This window comes from Spermophilus citellus (genome assembly GCF_964194105.1).
Source record: "Spermophilus citellus genome assembly, chromosome: 1".
NCBI classification, from domain to species: domain Eukaryota; kingdom Metazoa; phylum Chordata; class Mammalia; order Rodentia; family Sciuridae; genus Spermophilus; species Spermophilus citellus.
The window spans coordinates 160181042-160202255 of NC_138182.1; the positions used below are offsets into that span (position 1 = coordinate 160181042).

At 38.2% G+C, this 21214-nt stretch overlaps 1 protein-coding gene across 1 annotated transcript; it reads right to left on the reverse strand.

Annotated features, from left to right (window-relative positions):
* Positions 1 to 1418: 1418 nt before the first annotated feature.
* Positions 1419 to 7997, reverse strand: LECT2 (leukocyte cell derived chemotaxin 2). Its single transcript, XM_081305155.1, has 4 exons — positions 7948 to 7997; positions 6226 to 6322; positions 4582 to 4727; positions 1419 to 1623 (listed from the first exon to the last, which is right to left on the reverse strand). The coding sequence occupies exons 1-4, from the start codon at positions 7991 to 7993 to the stop codon at positions 1457 to 1459; spliced, it is 456 nt and encodes a 151-aa protein (XP_081161281.1). The 5' UTR covers positions 7994 to 7997; the 3' UTR covers positions 1419 to 1456.
* Between the last annotated feature and the right edge of the window lie 13217 nt (positions 7998 to 21214).

Sequence of the window (21214 nt, forward strand, 5' to 3'; positions counted from 1 at the left end):
TAGTAGTAAGAACCCATGAAATTACCCCCAAATGAAAAACTGCAGTATTGTTAATAACTAAAATCTATGTGATTCTCCTACACCTAATCCTAAGGTAATTAGTGTTCATTGTTTGTTTGTTTGTTTTGTTTTTTTTTGCTTTTCTTTTTAATTTACTACCTCTCTATGTGTTCTTAGAAATTTTGTTTTGATTTTGTTTTGACAAAATCAAAACCATATCATAAAAACCATATCATGCTTTGTGATTTTTTTGACTTCTCAGAATTGCTATTTCTATAATTCATCTATTTTGTTAATTGGTGTTATTTATTATGATTATTATATTTTATTCTGTAGTTATCACAGTTTTTTAAAAAAAATCTCTTTCACTGTTTTGGATTTTTCTCTGACAAAGAGTGATATTCTTACATATAGACCTAGTACACAAATGGAGTGATTTCTCTAGTGATAAGATTCAATTAGTTATTTTTTCCTCTAACATATCTACATGTAATACTGGAATTATTCTACCAGAGTTTTCTATATTTCAAAAAAAATTTTTAACAAAAACCCATGAAGAAAGTTTCCAAAATGATTAATGCAGTTCCACATCTCTTATTAACTAACTTACTTCTAGGGAGCCAGAATTACATTTGGTCCTTTGGACATTTGTATGATATTTTTTCCTCTTTGTACTTCACAACATAACTGAGGTAGAATAATAGATATATAATAATATAATTATACATCGTAACACGTAAATAAGTAGACGTGACAGATAAGGCATGTGACTAGATAAGGCCAACTGACCATGAGATGCTTCAGATAAAGGCTTTCATCTCTCTTGTCTAGTACTCCCTGTAGTGCAGCTTCCCTGGCACCTAGAATGTTTCTTTCTGGAATATGCCATTGTTTATTACCTGGGAAATATCTTACTCATAGCATGGAAAAGCATGGATGTGAACCTGCGTATCCTTTCTTACATGTATAAGCAGCTTTCCCTGTACCAAGTTTGATACGCCTAAGGGTATTGCTTAGAATCTTTATTACCTCAACTCAAAAGAAGCCTCCAATTTATTCAACTAATATTTATTAAGCTAGAATCATAAGCTACTCTTCATTCTTATGCCATAGAAAGACCTTCAGGCTCATTCTCACTTTTCATACAGAAAAGAGTCTAGTTTCAAAGGTGTCAAAAAATACAGTGTAAACTGCTTGAATTCACTTTTTTATCCTAGGTCTTCAGGATGGAGAAGCCTAAACCACCCAAGATCCTGTAGATTACATAAAGATCAGAGAACCCCCCAGAAATTAGTTCATACCCAAACATCAAAGTAACTGAGTCAAAATCAAAATTGTTTTCTTTCTTGCATTTATCATGTTTCTGATTGAACACATATTTCTTGAGAAGCAAGATATGCATCCAGGTTTTTCAGAAGATGGCTTTCTATTTAGAAGATCCGTCTTTGTCTTCTGCTTACAGGTATGCAGTAGGATCACTTAAGTCACAGTTTTCAATGTGTATGTGTGACTGTATGCCAGGATGAACTTTCTGCAGGGGCAAAAGAGTTCCCAGTTTTTCTCCCTTCTTGATAGAACCTTTATACTTAATTGGCTTAATGTATAAAATTTTGACACAGAAACCTGAAAGAAAATAAGTATAATTATTATCTGGACTTCAATAGCCTTGAATCAGAAATTTTAAACATAAGAACAGAAATGACTTTCAAACGACTTTCAAAAAGAAACAGTTGAATGAACTTGGGAGAAATAGAAGAAAATGACAATTCTGTTAAAAAGACTAAAATTACAATATGCAAAAAGGAGAATAGACTCAAATGAACTCTAATTGAGGTATTGAAGAACAGTAGCAGGAGAACATGAGGTGGTGGGAAGTTGACCCCAAACAGTGTTATTCCAAGATATATTCTGATAAAATTATTAAACTTCAAAAATAAAAATGGTTATGGAATAAAAATATAGACTTTTCTAAATATCAAAAAAAAACTTTTAACAAAAGAACTACCAAGTAGAGAAATAGTATAATGCAATATTTATAAAACAATATGACAGTGTTGAGATTAAATATATAAGTCATATCTATAAGTGTGAATGGGCTTGTCTGCTTAATACATTTCCTATTGGCTTGAAAAGTAAAACCAAATTTTATGCTGTGTGAAATAAAACAAGGATAGAAAAAGCTAAAAATAAAGTACTGGACAAAGATTCACTAAGCAAATGGAAACAACAAGAAAGCAAGAATTATGTTCCTATTGCCAGAGAGTAGAATTCAGGCCAAGAAGCACTGAAACAAGACTAGAGAGAATGGTGTAAATTGGTAATGGCCAGGGGTTCATAAGTAAGATACAAACATTCATGTGTTAAATAACTCAGAAATCGTCTATATGAAGCAAAGACTACAGATATGCAAGGAAAAATAGAAATACACTAATAAAGGCAGACTTGAACATATTACTCTGTTAAGTGCAACTGGGTCAAAATGGGCCAAGAAGAAAAAACAAGGCTATATAGAATTTTGTTATTCAATATGGTAGCCACTAGCTACTTGTGGCTATTTAGCATTGGCCATGTAGCTAGTCTGAATTAAGATGGGCTTCAGCATAAAATACACAATGCATTTGGAAGATTTAGTACACAAAATTACTCTCTTTCACTGAAGGGGCTCTGGGACTGAACTGGCTCAAGTCTGGGAACTGGCTGGAGATTGTAATCCACTAATGTGATGATTAAAGTCAGAATTTTGTTCATGAGATCTAGAGATTTTCTCAAAAAGAGCAAGATTCCAATAGGCTGCCCATTTATTCAATTCTAGTGTTACCATGATAAATGAGCCAATACCACAAATCTCTGAGGTTCAGATGAATCTTAATTACTGCTTCATCACTGCTACCTGTTAGGTGACCATGCTGACTACTGTGGCTCTTAAGTGCCACCCCTTCAGAGAACCCAGTTTGATGGCAACTGCTTCTGCTGTCATTTGGGGCCTGCAGAGGACTGCCACCAAACAGCTCCTCAAAGATGTGGTTCCCTCACAACCTTGGTGAGAGAATATCCTCTGGACTCACCTGCAGTAGGAATGCATATGTATATTCATTAAAAGATACAAGAAAGTTCCTAGCAGTGCTGAGGGCCATTACCAAGTAGGAATGACGCATCGATTTCCTTGCCAGCGTACCCCATGTTAAATTTGCTGTGACCTTGCATGAGTGTTTGAGAAAGGTGACCCTGCTCAATGACCAGGGTGGATCCAGGATTAGGGTGTATCCTGCAGTTTGAGGAAGTATCCCGCTCCTTGGGTTGAGGGCATTCCCAGTTTAAGACCTTGGGTTTTAGGGAAGTTCGATGTTGAGGATTATTGCTGCTGGAAATAGGGCGTTCCTGCTGCCTGAGCTCCCGTTGAGCTCTCGTGAGATTCAGAGAGCATTTTGGGAAAAAAGCCTCATGTAGTAGGTGAATTGGGTGGCAGCAGAACTGGGATTGCCCCAGAACGTGTGTAGAGGCCGGTGTGAGTTCGGGAATAAAGATTGCTGTTTGAATCTACAAAGCTGTGTGGTGGCTCGTGATTCTGTGCCCAGCCAAGACATTGGCATAGCAGTATTTTCTCAATCACCTAAAACTGAAAAATACCCAAATGCCCATCTAAAGAATAGCTGAGAAGCTACAAGTATATGCACATAATGGAATCCACACATGAGGAAGAGTGAATGTGGATTTAAACAGAGCATCATCACAAGTATGATGTGGAATGGAAGAAACCCCACAGGAAACAGTGCATTCTGTTTAATTCTATGTTGCCCACACCACCCACCCCTGTACTGGGGATTGAACCCAGAGGCCCTCCACTACTGACCTGCATCCCAACCCTTTATTTATTTTTTATTTTGAAACAATGTCTTGCTAAGTTATCTATGCTGGCCTTGAACTTGGGATCCTTCTATCTCAACCTCTAGGGTAGCTATTTATACAATCTTCTAAAATAGCAAAACTAGAAGCCAGGGTAGCAATTGTCCTCTCTGGGAGCAGTAACTGAGCAATAGCTAACACAGGGGTTTTGGGGAGACTGGACAAGTTCTGTCTTGATGTAATACAAGTTTGCAACAATGCACGGAGCTGTATGTTTGTGTATTTTGCACATTTTTGCATGTATATTATACTTTGAAAGAATTAAAAAACAAATCCAATGTCTGGAGTACCAGTAGACCTGCTTTACCTAGAACATAAAAGCCTCTGGAAATATTTCACATTAAAATCTTTCAGAAATGTCAACTTTTAAAAATACTGGTAAATAAAAGTTTCTATCCATTATGATTAATAGATTTTTTTAAAAAAGCAAAACTACTTAAGCCACAGAAAGAAACCCCTTCAATGAGCTATAGAGTTTGGTGGAATGTGTGCATAAAGCAGAAGCTTTGGGGAAAGGTACTAGAACACTTTTGAAATGCATCAGCTGTTTTGGTTTGTTATATCCTTTATGTTCTAGGTTTTATAATTTTGAAATAAGTACAAAACTAGTATGTATGAAACCTACATTAAGTAAATAAGCATCGGTAGGGGTCCCAGGTCTGTGCGTCACCCTCTTACCTCTTCCAGAGAGCCGAACACCATTATTAATGGCATTTTTGTTTTTGTAAGGTTTTTCCTGGCCCATGATCATTCCAGTGAATGGTGCATACACGGTAGATCCATCAGAACACAGGACATCCACGCCCTGATGAGGTCTCTGATTTCTAGGATATAAAGAAGGTCCTGCAGATTGAGTAGCTGCCCTGGGATACTATTGCCCACGAACATGGTTTCAGCCCACTATTCCCAGTCTAGAGTATCTAAAATTGAAGCTGCCAAAACATGTTGGGATGTTCTAGGATTCCTCACTCTGTTTAGCCAAATTTTAACCTCTCTCCCTATAGGTCATAATAACCATGGTGTAAAGATTAAAGCATTTAAAATAGTACTTGATACATGGCGAGTCTTAAACAAATATTAGCTATTATTATTATATGGCATTTTAGGGAAATGAGATAGTACATGTAAATAAGTTTTATGGCTTGACCTCTTCAAGACCATTTAGAGTTGTCTTTTAATGAGAACTTATCATAAAAATATCACATGTTACCCTAGTCTTATTTTTCTCTCAGTGACAAGTCATGGTAAACATCATTTATTGCACGTGGTATTTTAGTGCCGTGACTGATGCCTCCTGGGTTTCTTAAACTGTGTGGAGCACAAACACAAAATGATTCCAGATTGTGAGGTTGCTTGAGTCTGTCTCTAGCAAGCCCTCAGCTCTGGCTTTCCACTGTTCTCACTATGCCTGCTCCCTCCAGGCTCCTCTCCTTCCAATAGATCACTGCCAAGCAATCAGATTCACCAGAATTGTTAGAATTATCTGTAAAGTGACATTGATCCAAGTGAAGAACCAAGAAGTTGTTGTGGTGTAGGTCCAGTGTGTATAAACTTTAGAATTAAGTTAAGATTTTAACTGAATCCTCATTTTGGCAATCCAGAGACCATTTTCCCATATTTCCCATATTAGCCCTATCTCAGGTATTTGAGGTTGCTTTGTAATTAGCATCTGAAAAAGTGAGAGTTCTGCTCCAATTAGGATGGAGATCACAAATACAACTGGACACATGGCTACCTCAGACAGTGCCACCTCTCCCCAGGTAGTATGTGTTATTGAACATTCATGAGTTCACAAACAGCACAGCTCAGTTTCTCGTTGTCTGGAATGGATTGAGACACTTTCTTGCCTGCTTGGGATCATCCTCTAACATTCAAATTCCAGAGCCTGAGTCAGTTATAATGGGCTTGGTGGAAAAGAATCCAAAAGCTTGAATTCAGGCGGAACCTTCACCATCTCCAACTGGGTTTGATGGGACTAACACTTTGGTACCTCAGTTCAAGTTCCTTATCTTTAAAATACAATGTTTTGATTTTCACCCTTGGGAAGCCAGGTGAGAAAAATCAATGTGTAGAGAGGTTGAGAGGGAAACATTGTGTTTATTCTCTTCTCTTTTTCTTATTTTGTGATCTGTCCCCCATTCAAAACTCTTACTTAAAGCAGAGTTCTTAGAAGTTGCTCCAAAGACCGTCATGTTACACACGTCTCTGGGTTTTTAGACTGCCTGAAGGGGGATACTCATGAGCCCTCAAGGAAACATGGGAAAGGACACTAAGAAAAGAGGTGAGTAGCTAGAGACTGGTGGGTATTTTCAAACCCCATACCTTTGAGCAGAGTACTGTCCACAGCCGTGGCTGTCACATGTCCGGATCTCGTTGGAATGCTTGCCTGCACATAGGTTAGCCCATGGCCCAGCCAGTGCTGAAAAGGAGAACCATGAAAGCCTTAGATATCCCCAGCCTCCATTTGCCTATGGCCTCCCAGGGATGCTAAGAAGTCTTTTTCACTACAGTTTTGCCTAACTTTCTGTGGTTTCTGGGAGACTCTTTCTTACAGAATTTTGTGTCCTGATTCATATGTAAAACTGACTTTTTCTGTAGCCACAGAATTCTGTTATGTGGCACATAAAGTGTTTATTTATGTATAAGCTTCATCATTATAACTTGTTTTAAATTATTCACTAATAAATGGTGTAAATTGTACTTTTCAAATTTTTGTTGTTCATTACCTGGCATGGGGACCACTATGTTTAAGTTAAGTAAAAACAAGCAAACAACATAGCTCAAAGAACCAGCTTCAGAAATTCTAAAGGAACTTTGAAATGCTGCTTTATGATTTGTTCTAATAATCAAATCCAAGCAAATGTTTGAATTAAGGGCAAAACATACTTGAACGAGCCAAGTTTATTCAACACTAAATAAATCTGTCATATTTGTGGACATGGAAGAAGAAGATTCTAGAAATAATCTAAAATGTCAAAGCAATTTCATCTAGAGGGAGGTCAGAAGAGAGGGAGGGGCGGGAATAGAAGCAACTCTATGAAAAGTTATGAGGAAGAAAAACATGGAATTTTCTTTCTCAGTGTACTTTGTGCAAACTTTAAGTGCAACTTGTCTGTTAGTAAGCACTTGATAAATTGCCAATTGAATTAAATTTCCTGATTTTTTTAATGTTAGCATTCACAGAACTGAGTTAGCATACTCAGCCTTTCACTTTGAAACTAACAAAAGCAGAAGCAAAAACAAGAACCTGTAAATTTGATGACTGATTTTTCTTTAAAGACATTTTACTCCACACTAGGAAAAGAAGCTACAGAATATTGTCAGTGTTTTCTTTAATATACTTTTAAAACATGGGCATCAGAAGTCTTCCACCTTGGAGGTAAAGCTTCAAATCAACACCCAGATCCAGATGTATAATACCATTACTTCGGCAACTAGTATTTATCCTTCGGAATTGAGACATATAATAGACAATTTATTAATCTGTTCATTTTTCTTTCTTGCTATGAACATTAATAGTGCATTGCTTTTGTACCAATCCACACCACTCTTTATATCAGGAATTTTCTAAATCCAGTTCTTAAACTTTCCATTTTCTGTTTTGTCCCAATAAAATCATAGATCAAGTTTGAAAGGCTTTTCTGAAAGTCCTTCCACTCCCACTGTAGTTTTCCTTCATTAAAGAACCAGAACATTGGGCTGGGGTTGTGGCTCAGTAGCAGAGCGCTTGCCTATATAAGGCATTGGGTTTGAACCTCAGCACCACATATAAATAAATAAAATAAAGGTACATCAACAACAAAGAAAGAAAAAAAAGAAAGAAAGAAAAAAAGACAGAAAGAAAGAAAGAAAGGAAGAAAGAAAAAACTAGAACATTAGAGATCATCAACCCCCCCCCCCAAAAACATATTTTTTTCTATCCCACTTTTAGTAACTAATACATAAGTTTCTCTTGCAATTGTGCTACTAATGACTTTTAAATCTGCCCAGGAAATAAGTTTTTAAAAATTAGCCAAAGTTCTAAAAACTGTACTTTCAACTTACCAGTGGAAATCAAAGCTGCTGAAAGGAGGACCCTTGTGGAAAACATCTGGCTTTTGCTTCCCTTATGTTTCTTCCTCTAATTAGAATTGCCCCCACACTCTCTTTGAAGAATATTCAAGTTTGAATGAATATTTTCGGCCTCTTTAGTCTTATAATTCTGTCTCTCTGATTTCTTTTAATTTGCTGTGAGACACAGAAAATAGAATGGAACAAACCAACTTCTAATATCCCACGGATAGTGATTTGACACATAGGACTATATAAAAGCCTTTGATCTGAAGAAGCAGCCAGCTTTATTGGAAATACTGACTAAATATTAACAGGAAATGATAAGACTAGGTGCAGATTGATGGTCTTTGTGGCTGTGGTTGGGGAGAGAATATATATATGTGAATAATAGCATATTTACTACTATCTCTGTAGATCTTTTATTCATTTCTTGGGTAGCACATATTTCAGAAGAGAATTGATCATTAATAATGTATGACCCTTCATAACATATTTTTCCATATATCCCTTGGGGTTATTTTTTTTATTAAGATGGCAGTTAGATTTCATCTGTGTAATAGATGGATACAACAGGCATAGTATCCATCAGTAGGAGAAAAGATATATGAACTATGGTAGAGTCATATAATGGAGTGTACCAGTTTAAATAAAGACAATCTCTATGTATTATCACAGTTATATCTCTAAATGTACAACTGAATTAAACAGTTGTTTTAGTAGTATATATTCATATTATATTCTGCCATTTATTTCAATAGCAAAGTTTTAATATTCATGAATATTGCATATACTGTAAATAAACAAAAAAGGAGAGAAATGAAACTGTGGAGAATATACAGAGTATTTAAACTCTAAAATATTTTATTTTTGAAAAAAGATCAGAAGCAAATATGGGAAAATATTAATTTGTTAATTATTGGAGACAGATACATAGATGTTGAGTTCTCTTTGTACTTTTCTGTGCACTTCAGTGTTCTGTATGTTTCAAATATACCTTAGCAGCCCTTTTCAATCCTTATAAGTAGATGAGACCTAGAATCTTCTGTGGAAACATTCTCATTTAAGTAAATTTTTTGCTGTAGAAGGTTGGGACTGTGGCCCCAAATCTTCACCCTCTCTGCATCCTCACCCTTGCTGTGTCTCATCAGGGTGAGAGGGGATGTTCTCAATCCTGGATTTTAGGTCAGCAATGTGTCTTTAACCAGTAAAAGTGGAACAGAGGTGACAGCACATTCATAGGCCTGGGCCCTGTGTGGCCTTTGTCCTCACACTCACCTTCTTGTGTTTTGCCATTGCTGCGAGGAGCACATTCCCAGCCCAACCTGCTGCCCTGAGAAGGAGACCAAAGCCACATGAAGCAGGGCCACCCAGTGAGCCAGCCCAGCACAGCCCACAAAAGTGTGAGCGATAACTATGGTCGTGCGATGCCGCTGAGGCTGGGATGGTGGGCTATGCAACACTAGCCAACAGTGCCAGTTAGAGTGTGCACCACCCATGACTTCAATCACCCTTCACGGGGCTTATAATGTGGACAGTGCAGAATATCAACACATTGAATGTCACAGAACTGAGTCACTGTACTGAAAAAAAGCATAAATTATGGGAACAAAATGGTATTCAAAGACAGACACAGATGCACACAGTATGTAGTATAGGATAAAAGTACCACTTTGGACTATTAGGGAGAAGCTAAGTCATCCATAAATATTATTGAGATAAAATCTGGCAAGATGTAAAATCTTGATTCATACATCAAAGTGAACCAAACGTTTCTCTCTTTTTTTCAAGATAGAAAGTTGAATTTGTATGTAACAAAAATTAACATATTTAAATATACTTCTCACACTAATTTACATGAAAAATACCAAGGTCCAAAGATGATGAAATTATCATGATAGAATATTTACAAAATAAAATTCGTTAATAAACACAAAAATAACTTTTCAAGGTCAAAGGAAGTAGAAAAACCAGCAACACAAACTAAGTTTCACATGTCAAATTTAAAGTTTTTTTAAAAAAATCAATCACAAGATGGTAACATTGATGGAAGGTGGGTGATAAACATAAATAATCACAATGTTATATAACTCATCATTAAAAGAGAATAAAATTATGGCATTTGCAGGTAAATGGATGGAGTTGGAGAACATCATGCTAAGTGAAATAAGCCAATTTCAAAAAACTAAGGGCTGACTGTTTTCTCTGATAAGTGGATACTGACCTATAATGTGGGGAGTGGGGTGGAGGAAATTTGATTGGGCAAAGGGGAAGGAAGGAAGAGGAGGGGACATGGGGGCAGGAAAGATGGTGGAATGAGATGAACATCATTACCCTAGATACATGTATGACTGCACATGTGTTGTGACTCTACATCGTGTGCAACCAGAGAAATGAAAAGTTGTGCTCCATTTGTGTGTAATGAATCGAAATGTATTCTGCTATCGTGTATAACTAATTAGAACAAATAATAATGCAATTTAATTTTAAAAAAGAGTTCTTGGTACTAGTTTATCAACTTTTCTATAAGTGTAAAATTATGAACCGAACAGTTCTATGTGAAAGATACACAAAGAAGAAGAAGAGGAAAGAGAAGAAGAAGGGGGCAGAGAAAGAGGAGGAGGAGAAAGAAAGGAGGGAGAGAGTCAGGGAGGAGTGAAGGGAAGGAGAGAGGAAGGAAATAAGAAAGGGAGGAAAACCTTATATTAAGAAATTCACAAATTTTAAATGAATGATTTTTAATGGTCTTGGAATAGGTTAGGCCTTTCAAAGAATGTCCAACCTCCTAGAAGCTATAAAAGAACCATTTGCTAATGTATTGTAGTAAATAAAATTAAAAAACAAAACACACAAACAAAAAAAACTTCTTCAAGGTAAACAGTTTTCTACTCAGATTCAAAAAAGATAATGGGTGTGGTAGTGCACACCTGTAATCCCAGCAGCTCCAGTGGCTAAGGCAGGAGGACTGCAAGTTCAAAGCCAGCCTCAGCAACTTAGTGAGACTTGTCTCTAAATCAAATACAAAATAGGGCTGAGGATGTGTCTCAGTGGTTGAGTGCCCCTGAGTTCAATCCCTGGTACCAAAAAAAAAAAAAAAAAAAAAGATAATAATCTGGGAAAAATACCTCTAACACATATGACATAACCGATGAAGTACTCATCTCCCTTAGATACTGAGAATTCTTAAGAAGTAAAAGAAGTGCTGGACTTGATGGTACATGCCTTTTATGTCTGTCATTCTAGCTACTTGGGAGGCTGAGGCAGGAGAACTGCAAGTTCAAGGCCAACCTCAGCAAATCAGCAAAGCCCTGTCACAAAAAGTAAAAGGGCTCCGTGTGAGCTCAGTGGTAGAATGCCTCTGGGTTCAATCTCCAGTATTAATGCAGAAAAGTCAAAGACATAAGGAAGCTGATAGAAAAATAAGCAAATGATATCAATAGGCTTTCATAGAAGAAGAAATACAACTTACCAAGAAGCATTTGAAAATATGTTCTACTTCACTTATAATGAACAGTCATAAGCCAGAATGAGGCACAGTTTTTCACCTATCAAAGTGACAAAGCAAGCATTTTTGGGAACAGACAAACTTATTGAAAGTATAAGTTGGATAGGCAGCCATGTATCTGGTCAATTGTTTTTCTTATTTCAGTTGTATCTCTCTGCTAAGCCATTGGCCAAGAAAGCATTTACTTTTCTGCCGCAGTCTGGCTGGGCACACAATCACGAGCCACTCACACCTTGTATATTCAAACAGCAACTCTTTATTCTCGAACTGTCACCGGCACTCTACACACAGGTTCTGGGCAAAATCCACGCTCTCCAACGGGCTCTGAATCCCACAACGGGAACTCAAGGAGGCGGGTGCCTGGAGGCAGCAGGATACGCCCTATTCCCAGCAGGATACACCTTAAACCTGGAACCGCCCTAAACCCTCGGATCCGCCCTGGTCCTTGAGCAAGGTCACCTTACATGCAATGTCACTGCAAATGACCTGGGTCATGCCATGCGTCATTCCTACTTGGCAATGGCTCTCAGCACTTTTCCTCTCTTAAGGCTAATTGAGTCATTTTGTTTTTAATTTCTCTATAGGTTTTTAAGGAGTAGCTGTATTTAGTGTTATGATATAAGTGACACATTCTTATTACAAAAATTACACCACAATGCAGAAAAATATAAAGCAAATCACCATTACCATTATGTATATGTATATTTACCTCACACAAATTTGCAAGAAAAGCAGATAGATAGATAGATAGATAGATAGAGATATAAATATAGATAAATTTCTCTTTAACTTGTCTCTTAGGGTATCAGTATTTTACTAAATGTGTTCCATCTTCAACTAGAGCATAGCACTAAAAGTAAAATGCAGTAAAAGACTAACGTCTTTTTTTAACAGACTACTAAAGATCAGAAGAGTAAAGTATTGGGCATGTCTGGGAGCTTCCATTTGACATATTTACATAAAACCATTTTGGTTTTACTTAACTGTGGGAATAATATGTGAGAGGGTATGGAAATCCCAATCTTTGATCTCTAGGATCTTTGATCTAGCCTTTGTGAAAAGGATGGGGTCAATGTGCTTTGCAAAGGGTTATTGGCCTGGGTGACCTGACCAAACACACCTGGCTCCCTCCCTTTCACCTCTTCCTGGGGTTCATGGGGAAGAACCTACTAGAAACAGTAGGCTGTGTAAAGTCCCCGACTTACTAACCAAATGCATTCAGAAACCAGAAATAAGGCCAGAACCACTCTACTAAAGTTGCATAATGATGGTTAGAGAGAAAAGATGTTAAATGCACATGTTTTGGCTAGTGGGAGCCTTAGCTCAGTCATCATCCCTGGCTTAGTATCTTCCATCCCTGATTTGAAAATGTGTAAATCATTCAGTCTACCTGGCCCAGTCTGCATCCTCTACAAACACAAACCATCAGCTGAGAGAGAGAATGGAAATAATTAAAAATATGGAACATAGGTCATCAACATTCTTGGAGATGAAAGAGAGGATTTGATTACAAAAAAAATTTTACATAGGGAATGGACTCATTTCTATGTTTTCTAATATATGGAGTGGTTGACTTATTCTAGAATATAAAGAAGCTTTTTTTTTTCAGCAAGCTATTTTCTTTTTTATTGATGGAATGAATAACAGACACCAGGTTGTGACCCCTGCAGAAGAGTGGGCATTAGGTTTGATTTACTTTAAATTAAGTCATAAGCTACAGAAAGTGGACTGCTTTAGCCCTTTATAAAACATATACTGTGTATGCAGGGCAACTTTGTTCCATGTATAATGCAGACTTTAATTTTGAGAGATGTTGTTAGAGGTTTTCTGGTTAGTGACTCTGAAGGAGAGTTATCTATGTCTGGGTGGCACATATGCAGAACATTAGAGTGTGATGAAACCGGATCTCTCATGCATGGTGGTACCATGGCTTTCCTCATCTGTCCAAAATAGACATTAATAATCAAGCATGGAAATCTGTCAAACTAAATGTATACATGTCCCCAGGATCTTGTACAGCACAGAATATTTCTGAAATGTTAATGTGTTGAGGTTCAGATCTACTGGCCATCTCTTATGGAGGTGAATTTACCTAATTCAGAGACCAGCCCTTAGTTTTCTGTGTCCCAGTCTCAGACTCCAGGAGAACAATACATAAAGTTACTAGAGACCAAATAAATGAGCACAGAAATGATAGATAGATAGATAGATAGATAGATAGATAGATAGATCATTAGATCATAGATAGACAGATGATACTAAGGTAATAGATGATAGGATTCTCAGTGGAAATGATTCCTCTATAATGGTGGAATACATGTACATTCTGGTGTTACAAGTCTTAGGAAAGTGTTTTAGTGAATATGGAACGGGAGCAAAAAAAACCAAAGAATTTTAAGAGCTTTTCTAACCAGTTTTGTGGTCCCGTGTCTAATCAATTTCTTTTCCCATGAAGAAATGGCATAGAGAATGTTTCCCCTTGGGTGTCACTAAATGGAACCCTGAATCTCTGGCTCCTTGATTTCCTCTCATGCCCCTGGGCCTGTGCCCTTCAACTGTGAGTGCCTGGAGGTGGGTCAGGTAATACACAAAGCCACAGGATAAGCAGGGTCACTCAGGGTGTCTATGTTTCTTTAGGATTTGGGGATGGAGCAAGAAGAAAAGAAAGAACCATTATATATGTTAAATATATATCTTTAAATTCATATTTTATTCATATACCATAAAATGCATTCTTTTAAAGTACATAGTTCAGTGCTTTTAAATCTATTCATAAAGTCACACAATTTTTACCACTTTCTCATTCCAGAATATTTTCATCACACCAAAATGAAAAATCATACACATTAGTGGTCGCTCCCTCTTCTCTACTTTCCTTGGCCCCTGGCAATTATTAACCTGCCTTTTCTATCCATGGATTCGCTTGTTCTGGATATTTCCTATGAATGGAATCATGTCATATAAGTCCTTTAGTGTCTGTCTTCTTTCACTTAACACCATGTTTTCAAGGCTCACCCATATGGTCCCATGTTTCAGGACTTTATTCCTTTTTTTTTTTGGTCTGGATAATATTCCATTGAATGAATATGCCACCCTTTGTTTATCTACCCATCAGCTGACAGACATTGGGTTGCCCACTTTTTCTTTGGCTATTATGAATAATGCTGCTATGAACATTCATGTTTTCATATGAACACGTATTTTCAGCTGTCTAGGGGACAGACCTAGGAATGGAATTGCTAGAGTGCATGAGACCACTGTGTTGAATGTGTTGAGGAAGTGCCAAACCATTTTCTAAAGTGGCTGCATCAATCTACACTCTCACCAACACTTGTTATTAGTTGTCTTTTTAACATAGAAATCCTGGTGGGCATGGCATGGTATCTCATTGTGATTTTGATTCTAATTTCCCTAATAATGGAGGGTGCTGAGTATCTTTCCATGTGCTTAGTGACCATTTGTTTCAGTCTTTTTTTTTTTTTCTGCTAAAAGACCTGACAAGAGCAATTTTAGAGGAGGAAAAGTTTATTTGGGGGCTCACAGTTTCAGAGGTTCTTAGTCATAGACAGCTGGCTCCATTTCTCAGGGCTCAAGGTGAGGCAGTGGAGGGCAGCTGCTCACATGACGATCAGAAAGGAGAGAGAGAGAGAGAGAGAGAGAGAGAGAGAGAGAGAGAGACTCCATTTGCCAGATACAAAATATAAATCCCAAAGGTGTGCCCCCAATGCCCCACCTCCTCTAGCCACACCCCGCCTACTTCAGTTACCATTCAGTTATATCCCATCAGGAATTAACCAGTAGTGTTTTTTGAAGCACAGAACTTCTTAATTTTAATAAAATTTAGTCAAAATTAACTTTGATTGCTTGTATTTCACAAGTCATATCTAAAATCCATTGTCTAATCCATGGTTTTTTAGTTTTATTGAGGTACAATTGATACAGGAAAATGGACATGTTTAATACATGTATTTTTATGAGTTCTCTCTCTCTCTCTCTCTCTCTCTCTCTCTCACACACACACACACACACACACACACACACACACACACATGATACCATCACCAGAATCAAGATACTAAACATATCTGTCAATTCCAAAATGTGTCCTTGTATTATTTTGTGGGTGGAATTTTTATTTTGCTTTGTTTCTTTTGTGGTAAGAACACTTAACATGAGCTCTATGTAAGCATGTTTTAAAGTGCACAATGCCATATTGTTAACTATAGGTACTATGTTGTACAACATACCTCTAGAACTTTTCCATCTTGCATGACTAAAATTTTATACCCATCAAACAACAATTGCCCTTGTCTAACTCATTCCAGTCCCTGGCAACTACCATTCTGCCATCCGGAGAGTCTATTTTAAATACCTCATGTAAATGGAATCATTATATTTGTCTTTTTGCAACTGATTTATTTTACTTAGCGTAATGTCCTCTAGTTCCATCCAAGTTGTTATAAATTGGATTTCCCTCTAAAGGATGAATAATGTTCCAGTATATGCATATGCCACACTTTACTCATTCATTGATGGACTTTGGGTTGTTTCCATATCTTGGCTATTGCTACAGTGAACATGAGGATACAGGTATCTCTTCAAAATCCAGATTTCAGGTTTTTTGGATGTATGTCCCAAAGTGGGATGACTAAATAACATGGTGGTTACATTTTATTTTTTCCGGGAGCTTCCATACTGTTTTCCATAGTGACTGAACCATTCTACATTCCCACTGACAATGTATAAAGGTTTCAGTTTCTACACATTATCTCCAACACTTGTTATCTTTTAAATATTTTGTAATAGCCATCCTAACAGGTGTGAGGTGATATTTTAACATTATTTGAATCTGCATTTCTCTGATTATTAGTAGTAATGCTGAGCATCTTTTTCACATACCTATTGACCATTTGTTTCTTTGGAGAAATATTCAAATACATTAAACAGATATTGCTTTTTGTTATCAGAACATTTCATCACCTTTTTTTCTTTGTTATATTTTATAAAAGTTATATATATATATATATATATATATATATATATATATATATATATATATTTAAGGTGTACATTGTTACATTGTGCTGTCTTGATATACATACACAGGGGACTGAATGCTACAAACTAATCTCCATATTCATCTCTTTACAGAGTTACTTTTTTGTGGTAAGAACATTTAAGATCCACTCTTGGCAAATATTGAGAAAGGTCACAAGGATTTATATTTAAGTTTTGTTCTGAGGGTTTTATACTTTTAACTCTTGTATTTAGGTCTTTGATCCACTTTGGGTTGTTACATATAGTGTGAGGTAGGGATCCAAATTACCTGTTTTTTTTTTTTTTTTAATGGGAGATATCTAGTTTTTACAGCACCATTTGTTAAAAAGACTATTCTTTCTCCCATTAAATTATCTTGGGACCCTTGTGAAAAATCAACTGACCTTTCAGGACTCTCTCCCATGCCTGTGCCACAATAATGACAGCTTTGTATTAAAATCTGATATTGGGGAATCTGAGTCCTCCCTCTCAGTTGTTGTTCTTCAAAATTGCTCAGCTATTCTGGACCCTTTGTATTTCCATATGATTTTAGAATCAGCTTGTTGATTTGGGGGTGGAGGAAGCAACTGGAATTTTGATAGGGGTTGACTTGAGTTTGTAGATCAACTTGGGAAGTCTTGCCATCTTAACAATATTAAGTACTTCCAATCCCAAAGAACATGTCACGTCCTTCCATCTATTTAGATCCTCTTAAATTTCTTTCAATAAATTTTGTAGTTTTCAAGATACAAATTTTGTGTTTCATTTGTTAAAAGTTATTACTTAGTATTTTATTTATTTTGGCACCATTATAAATGGCATCATTTTCTTAATTTAACTTCCAGATTGTTCATTGTATGGAAATACAAATGTAGACACACACACACACACACACACACACACACACACACATGGATTATGAAGGATAAGTTTCTGAATATAGAATTAATGGTTATAAGGTTTTTGCCTTCAGTACTTTTAGTACTGAGTCCTCCCAGTAGCTTCCGGTCTCCATGGTTTCTGATGATAAATCAGCTGTTAACATCATAGAGAATCTCCTGTATGGGATGAGTTGTTCATTCCGTATGTCTTCTGTTTTTGTCTTTCAACAGTTCCATCATAATGTATCCCACCTTCGAGGTTTTCAGGTTATCCTACTTGGATTTTGTTGAGCTTCTTGGATGTGTACGTGAATGTTTTTCATCAACTTTGGAAAGCTCTCAGCCATTATGTCTTTAAATAGTCTTTCTGCCCTTTCCTCTCTCCTGTCCTAGAATTCTCATTGTGTGTTAGTACTTGGTCTGCTTCAGGATGTACCACAGGCCTCTGAGGGTCTGTTGATTTTTCCTCATGAGTTTTCCGTCCTGTTGCTCAGAATGTATCATCTCAACTGACATATTTTCAGTTTTGTTAATTCTTTATTCTGCCTACTCAAATCTGCCCATTTGGCTACTCTAGAGAATTTTTAACTTTCATTTATTGTGCTTTCCAACTCCAGAATTTTTATATGGTTCTTTTTGAACTCTGCAATTTCTGTTTCTTTATTGATGCTATTTGGTGAGACATCATTCTTACTTTCCTTTAATATTCTCTCTGTGAGTCTTCCTTTAGTTCTTTGAATATATTTAAAATAACTGACTTACAGTTTCTGTCTAGTGTGTGCAACATCTGGGCTCTATTTGCTGCTTTTCTTCTTGCATATGGATCATAATTTTTTGTTTCTTTGCATATATTATCATTTTTGTTGAAAACTAGATATTTTAAATAGTATAATATGGCAACTCTGGAACCCCCTGACTCTCCAAGATTTGTTTTCCATGTTGTTTTTTCAGTGACTTCTCTGTACTAATTCTGTAGTCTTTTTTTTTTTTTTTTTGACAGTGCTGGTAATTTTTATTTCGTCATTTCTGCAAAACGGGACTCATAACGGAAGCAGGCTCAGTCTTAGAAAACTGCCTCATATGTCCGGAGTTTTTCTTAAAAGGTAAATGCGTTTCACAAAATTTTAATCTGGGTAAAATAATCGCTCACCAAAAGATAATGCCATCTACTTGTTACTAGCTTCTATTATTTTTTAAAAATATTCTTATATTTGTTTTTTTTTCCTTTAATTTTTATTGTTGGTTGTTCAAAACATTCTTTGTCATATGTGGCTATTATGGTATCTGTTTACATTTGGCCAGTTAATGACTAGGCAGAGATTTCCCTAAACACCAAAACCAGTAAGTCTGTGGGTTCACGGTGCATGCTAGGGTATGCCTTCAGCATTCAGCCAGGCAGTTTACAACTCTGCCTGAGTCTTCACTTCCTGCTTCTACAAAGTCTCAAGATTAGCCCAAGGTGAGAGTTCGAGTCTTTCCTGAATGTGTGCACAGCTCCCACCATGCACACAACCCTAACAAGGCTTGTAGGAGCTTTTCAGAGTCCCTCTAGACATCCCACTCTCAACTTTTTCTTTTAAACTGTTTGATCAATCTTTTGTTTGCCCCAACTTTTATACGCCATCTCAGGAAGCTGTGAAGCTAATCAATCATTTGCAATTACTTTCCAGCAATCACTCCAAGAAGGCTATGTGCACTAGGCAAGCTCCAAGTTAGTTCAAATGCAGCCAGCCTTTCAAGTGGGTCTTCAAGGGAATCAACAGATAGGTCAAATAATGACAATTCTTGGGAACAAAAGAGTTCCAGCTTGACTGTTTCTTCCAGTTGCAGCTGGACTACTGGTTTTTCACAGCAAATGTAAAACTGGTAGTAAGGGATCGATCAGGATAAGTCAAATGCCACAAAATTCATTTTTTTTTAAATCAAGATTCAGCCATTTTTCTATAATAAGTTCAGTTCTAGATTTGTTCAGTTCTAGAGTTCTGAAAAAGTCAATCCTGATAATGTTTGCCAGTTTCTCATTATTTGTATGGAGGAGGGAATTTTCAACAGTTCTTCCTACACTATTTTTGCAGATATCCATAACCTTTATTTTCACACTAAAACAAAGTTGGACATCTTATGGAATAGGATACAAAAGTCTCCCTAACTTTGTCATGGTGCAACATATAACATCAAAGGCACTCAGCAGCATGCCTGTCCCTTCTCTGTACTCAAGATTTATATGAAGTTGTGTGGCTGCATCTGGCCACGACACTATGGGAAGGGGGTAGGTAGAATGTACATATGTATGTGTGTAGACTGAAAATGTTTTCCCTCTTTCTATCCTGCTGTGCTAAAAGCAGAGGGTCAAAATGAGGAGTTTACCTCAACAACTGGTTAAATTATTGTGTCTACATTTACAGCTCCAACTATTAATATTTATCTAAAGTTGCTCTCAAGGGGGGGAGGGAACATGGCCGCCGATGAGGAAGCAGTGACTCTAATGTCTCCACATTAACGAGATCAAAAAGACCCTTTGGAACAGCGGCAGTCTTCACACTGAGGAACTCCTAGTAAAATTCCATGAAGAGGGGTCCTGCCGGGATCTGGTAGGTCTATTAGAAGTGTCGGTTTGTGGCCGCTGGGACTCGGGGCCCGGGGACTGTGGTACTTGCCGGCCGTCGCCTCCCCGGCCCCAGGCGCCGCTGGAGCGCGAGCCAGAAAAACACGGACCAGGACGCGGCGCGGCTGGCTAGAAGCCGGGAACGCCGGGGGCAGAGAGAGCGACCAGGGCAGCGCTGGCTGTGGAGGCCGTGGAGGAGAGAGGCGTGGGAGCTCGAGGCAGAGACACATCGGAGAGAGCGAGCCAGCACCCCGCCATCATCCCGAAATAGCAAGAAGAGGAAGATGGAGGCGAGAAGTGAGTAAGCCTCTCCGTGCCCCGCACCGCCGCATCTGAAAAGCTGAGACTGACAGCTGCGACTCAGCATTAAGCCATCCAGCGAGGCGGCTGGTCAGCCCTTCTCATCCTGCGGAGGTGGATGCCTGCCGAGCCTTAGTGGGTAGTGGCCGCAGGGTCCAGGCGGGGCTTGGGAGACAGTGGGGACCCGCCCGTGGCGTTGGTCGCCCGGCAGGGGGAGGCGAACTGTCACATTTGCGGAGGACACCACTGTGGCAGAGGGCTGGAGTCGCAGGGCTGCAGCGCAGGAGATAAATTCATTGAAGCCTGCTGCTACAGGTGTGTGGACACCTGGCTTTCCCTCTCCACGCATCGGGGAAAACTTAAGAGCCCCTCCCAGCTCTCCCGTGAGTGCTACAGCCAGCCCGAGGGAGTCAGAGGTGGTGCGGGACTGCCGCTCCCGCCAGGGCTGACTGTTGAGGTCTCTTGCACCAGCTACGGGGGTGTGGCTACCGGAGGGCAAGTAAAATTCGCTGAGGATTCTCAGCACCAAGCTCTACAAAATTAGGGTCTGAGGGAATGGCAATCTGGAGGAGTGAGCCCAGTCGTTCATGAAAACAGGGCTCCCGGGAGCAGCAGACCTGGCCTGTAGCCAGTACTGTGGTGAGAGGGGCCTGGCTAGAGGAAAAGTGGAAGGGATTGGACACAAGAGGAGACCCTAGGCACTCAGGTTTGGAGACTCGCCCAGTCTGGGAGGAGCTGCTGCACAGTGATTGGTTCCCACGTACTGATGGGAAAGACATGACCTGGTGGGCACAGCGCCACCTAGTGGAAGAGAAGTTAATCAAACTCTAAGACGGCATTTATTAGGTTTTTTTTTTTTTTTTCTTGATTGGGGTTTTTCTTTCATCTTCATTTTTCTATCTTGTTTTTTTTTCCTTTCTCTTTTTTTTCTTC

Bases quoted from the DNA above. Each gene is read 5' to 3' on its own strand.
- LECT2 (XM_081305155.1), bottom strand. From the start codon at position 7,993: ATGTTTTCCACAAGGGTCCTCCTTTCAGCAGCTTTGATTTCCACTG. The intron at 4,728-6,225 runs GTATGGGGTTTG...TTTATATCCTAG, and splicing joins GGACAGTACTCTGCTCAAAG to AAATCAGAGACCTCATCAGG. The intron at 1,624-4,581 runs GTAAGAGGGTGA...ATTTTCTTTCAG, and splicing joins TGTTCGGCTCTCTGGAAGAG to GTTTCTGTGTCAAAATTTTA.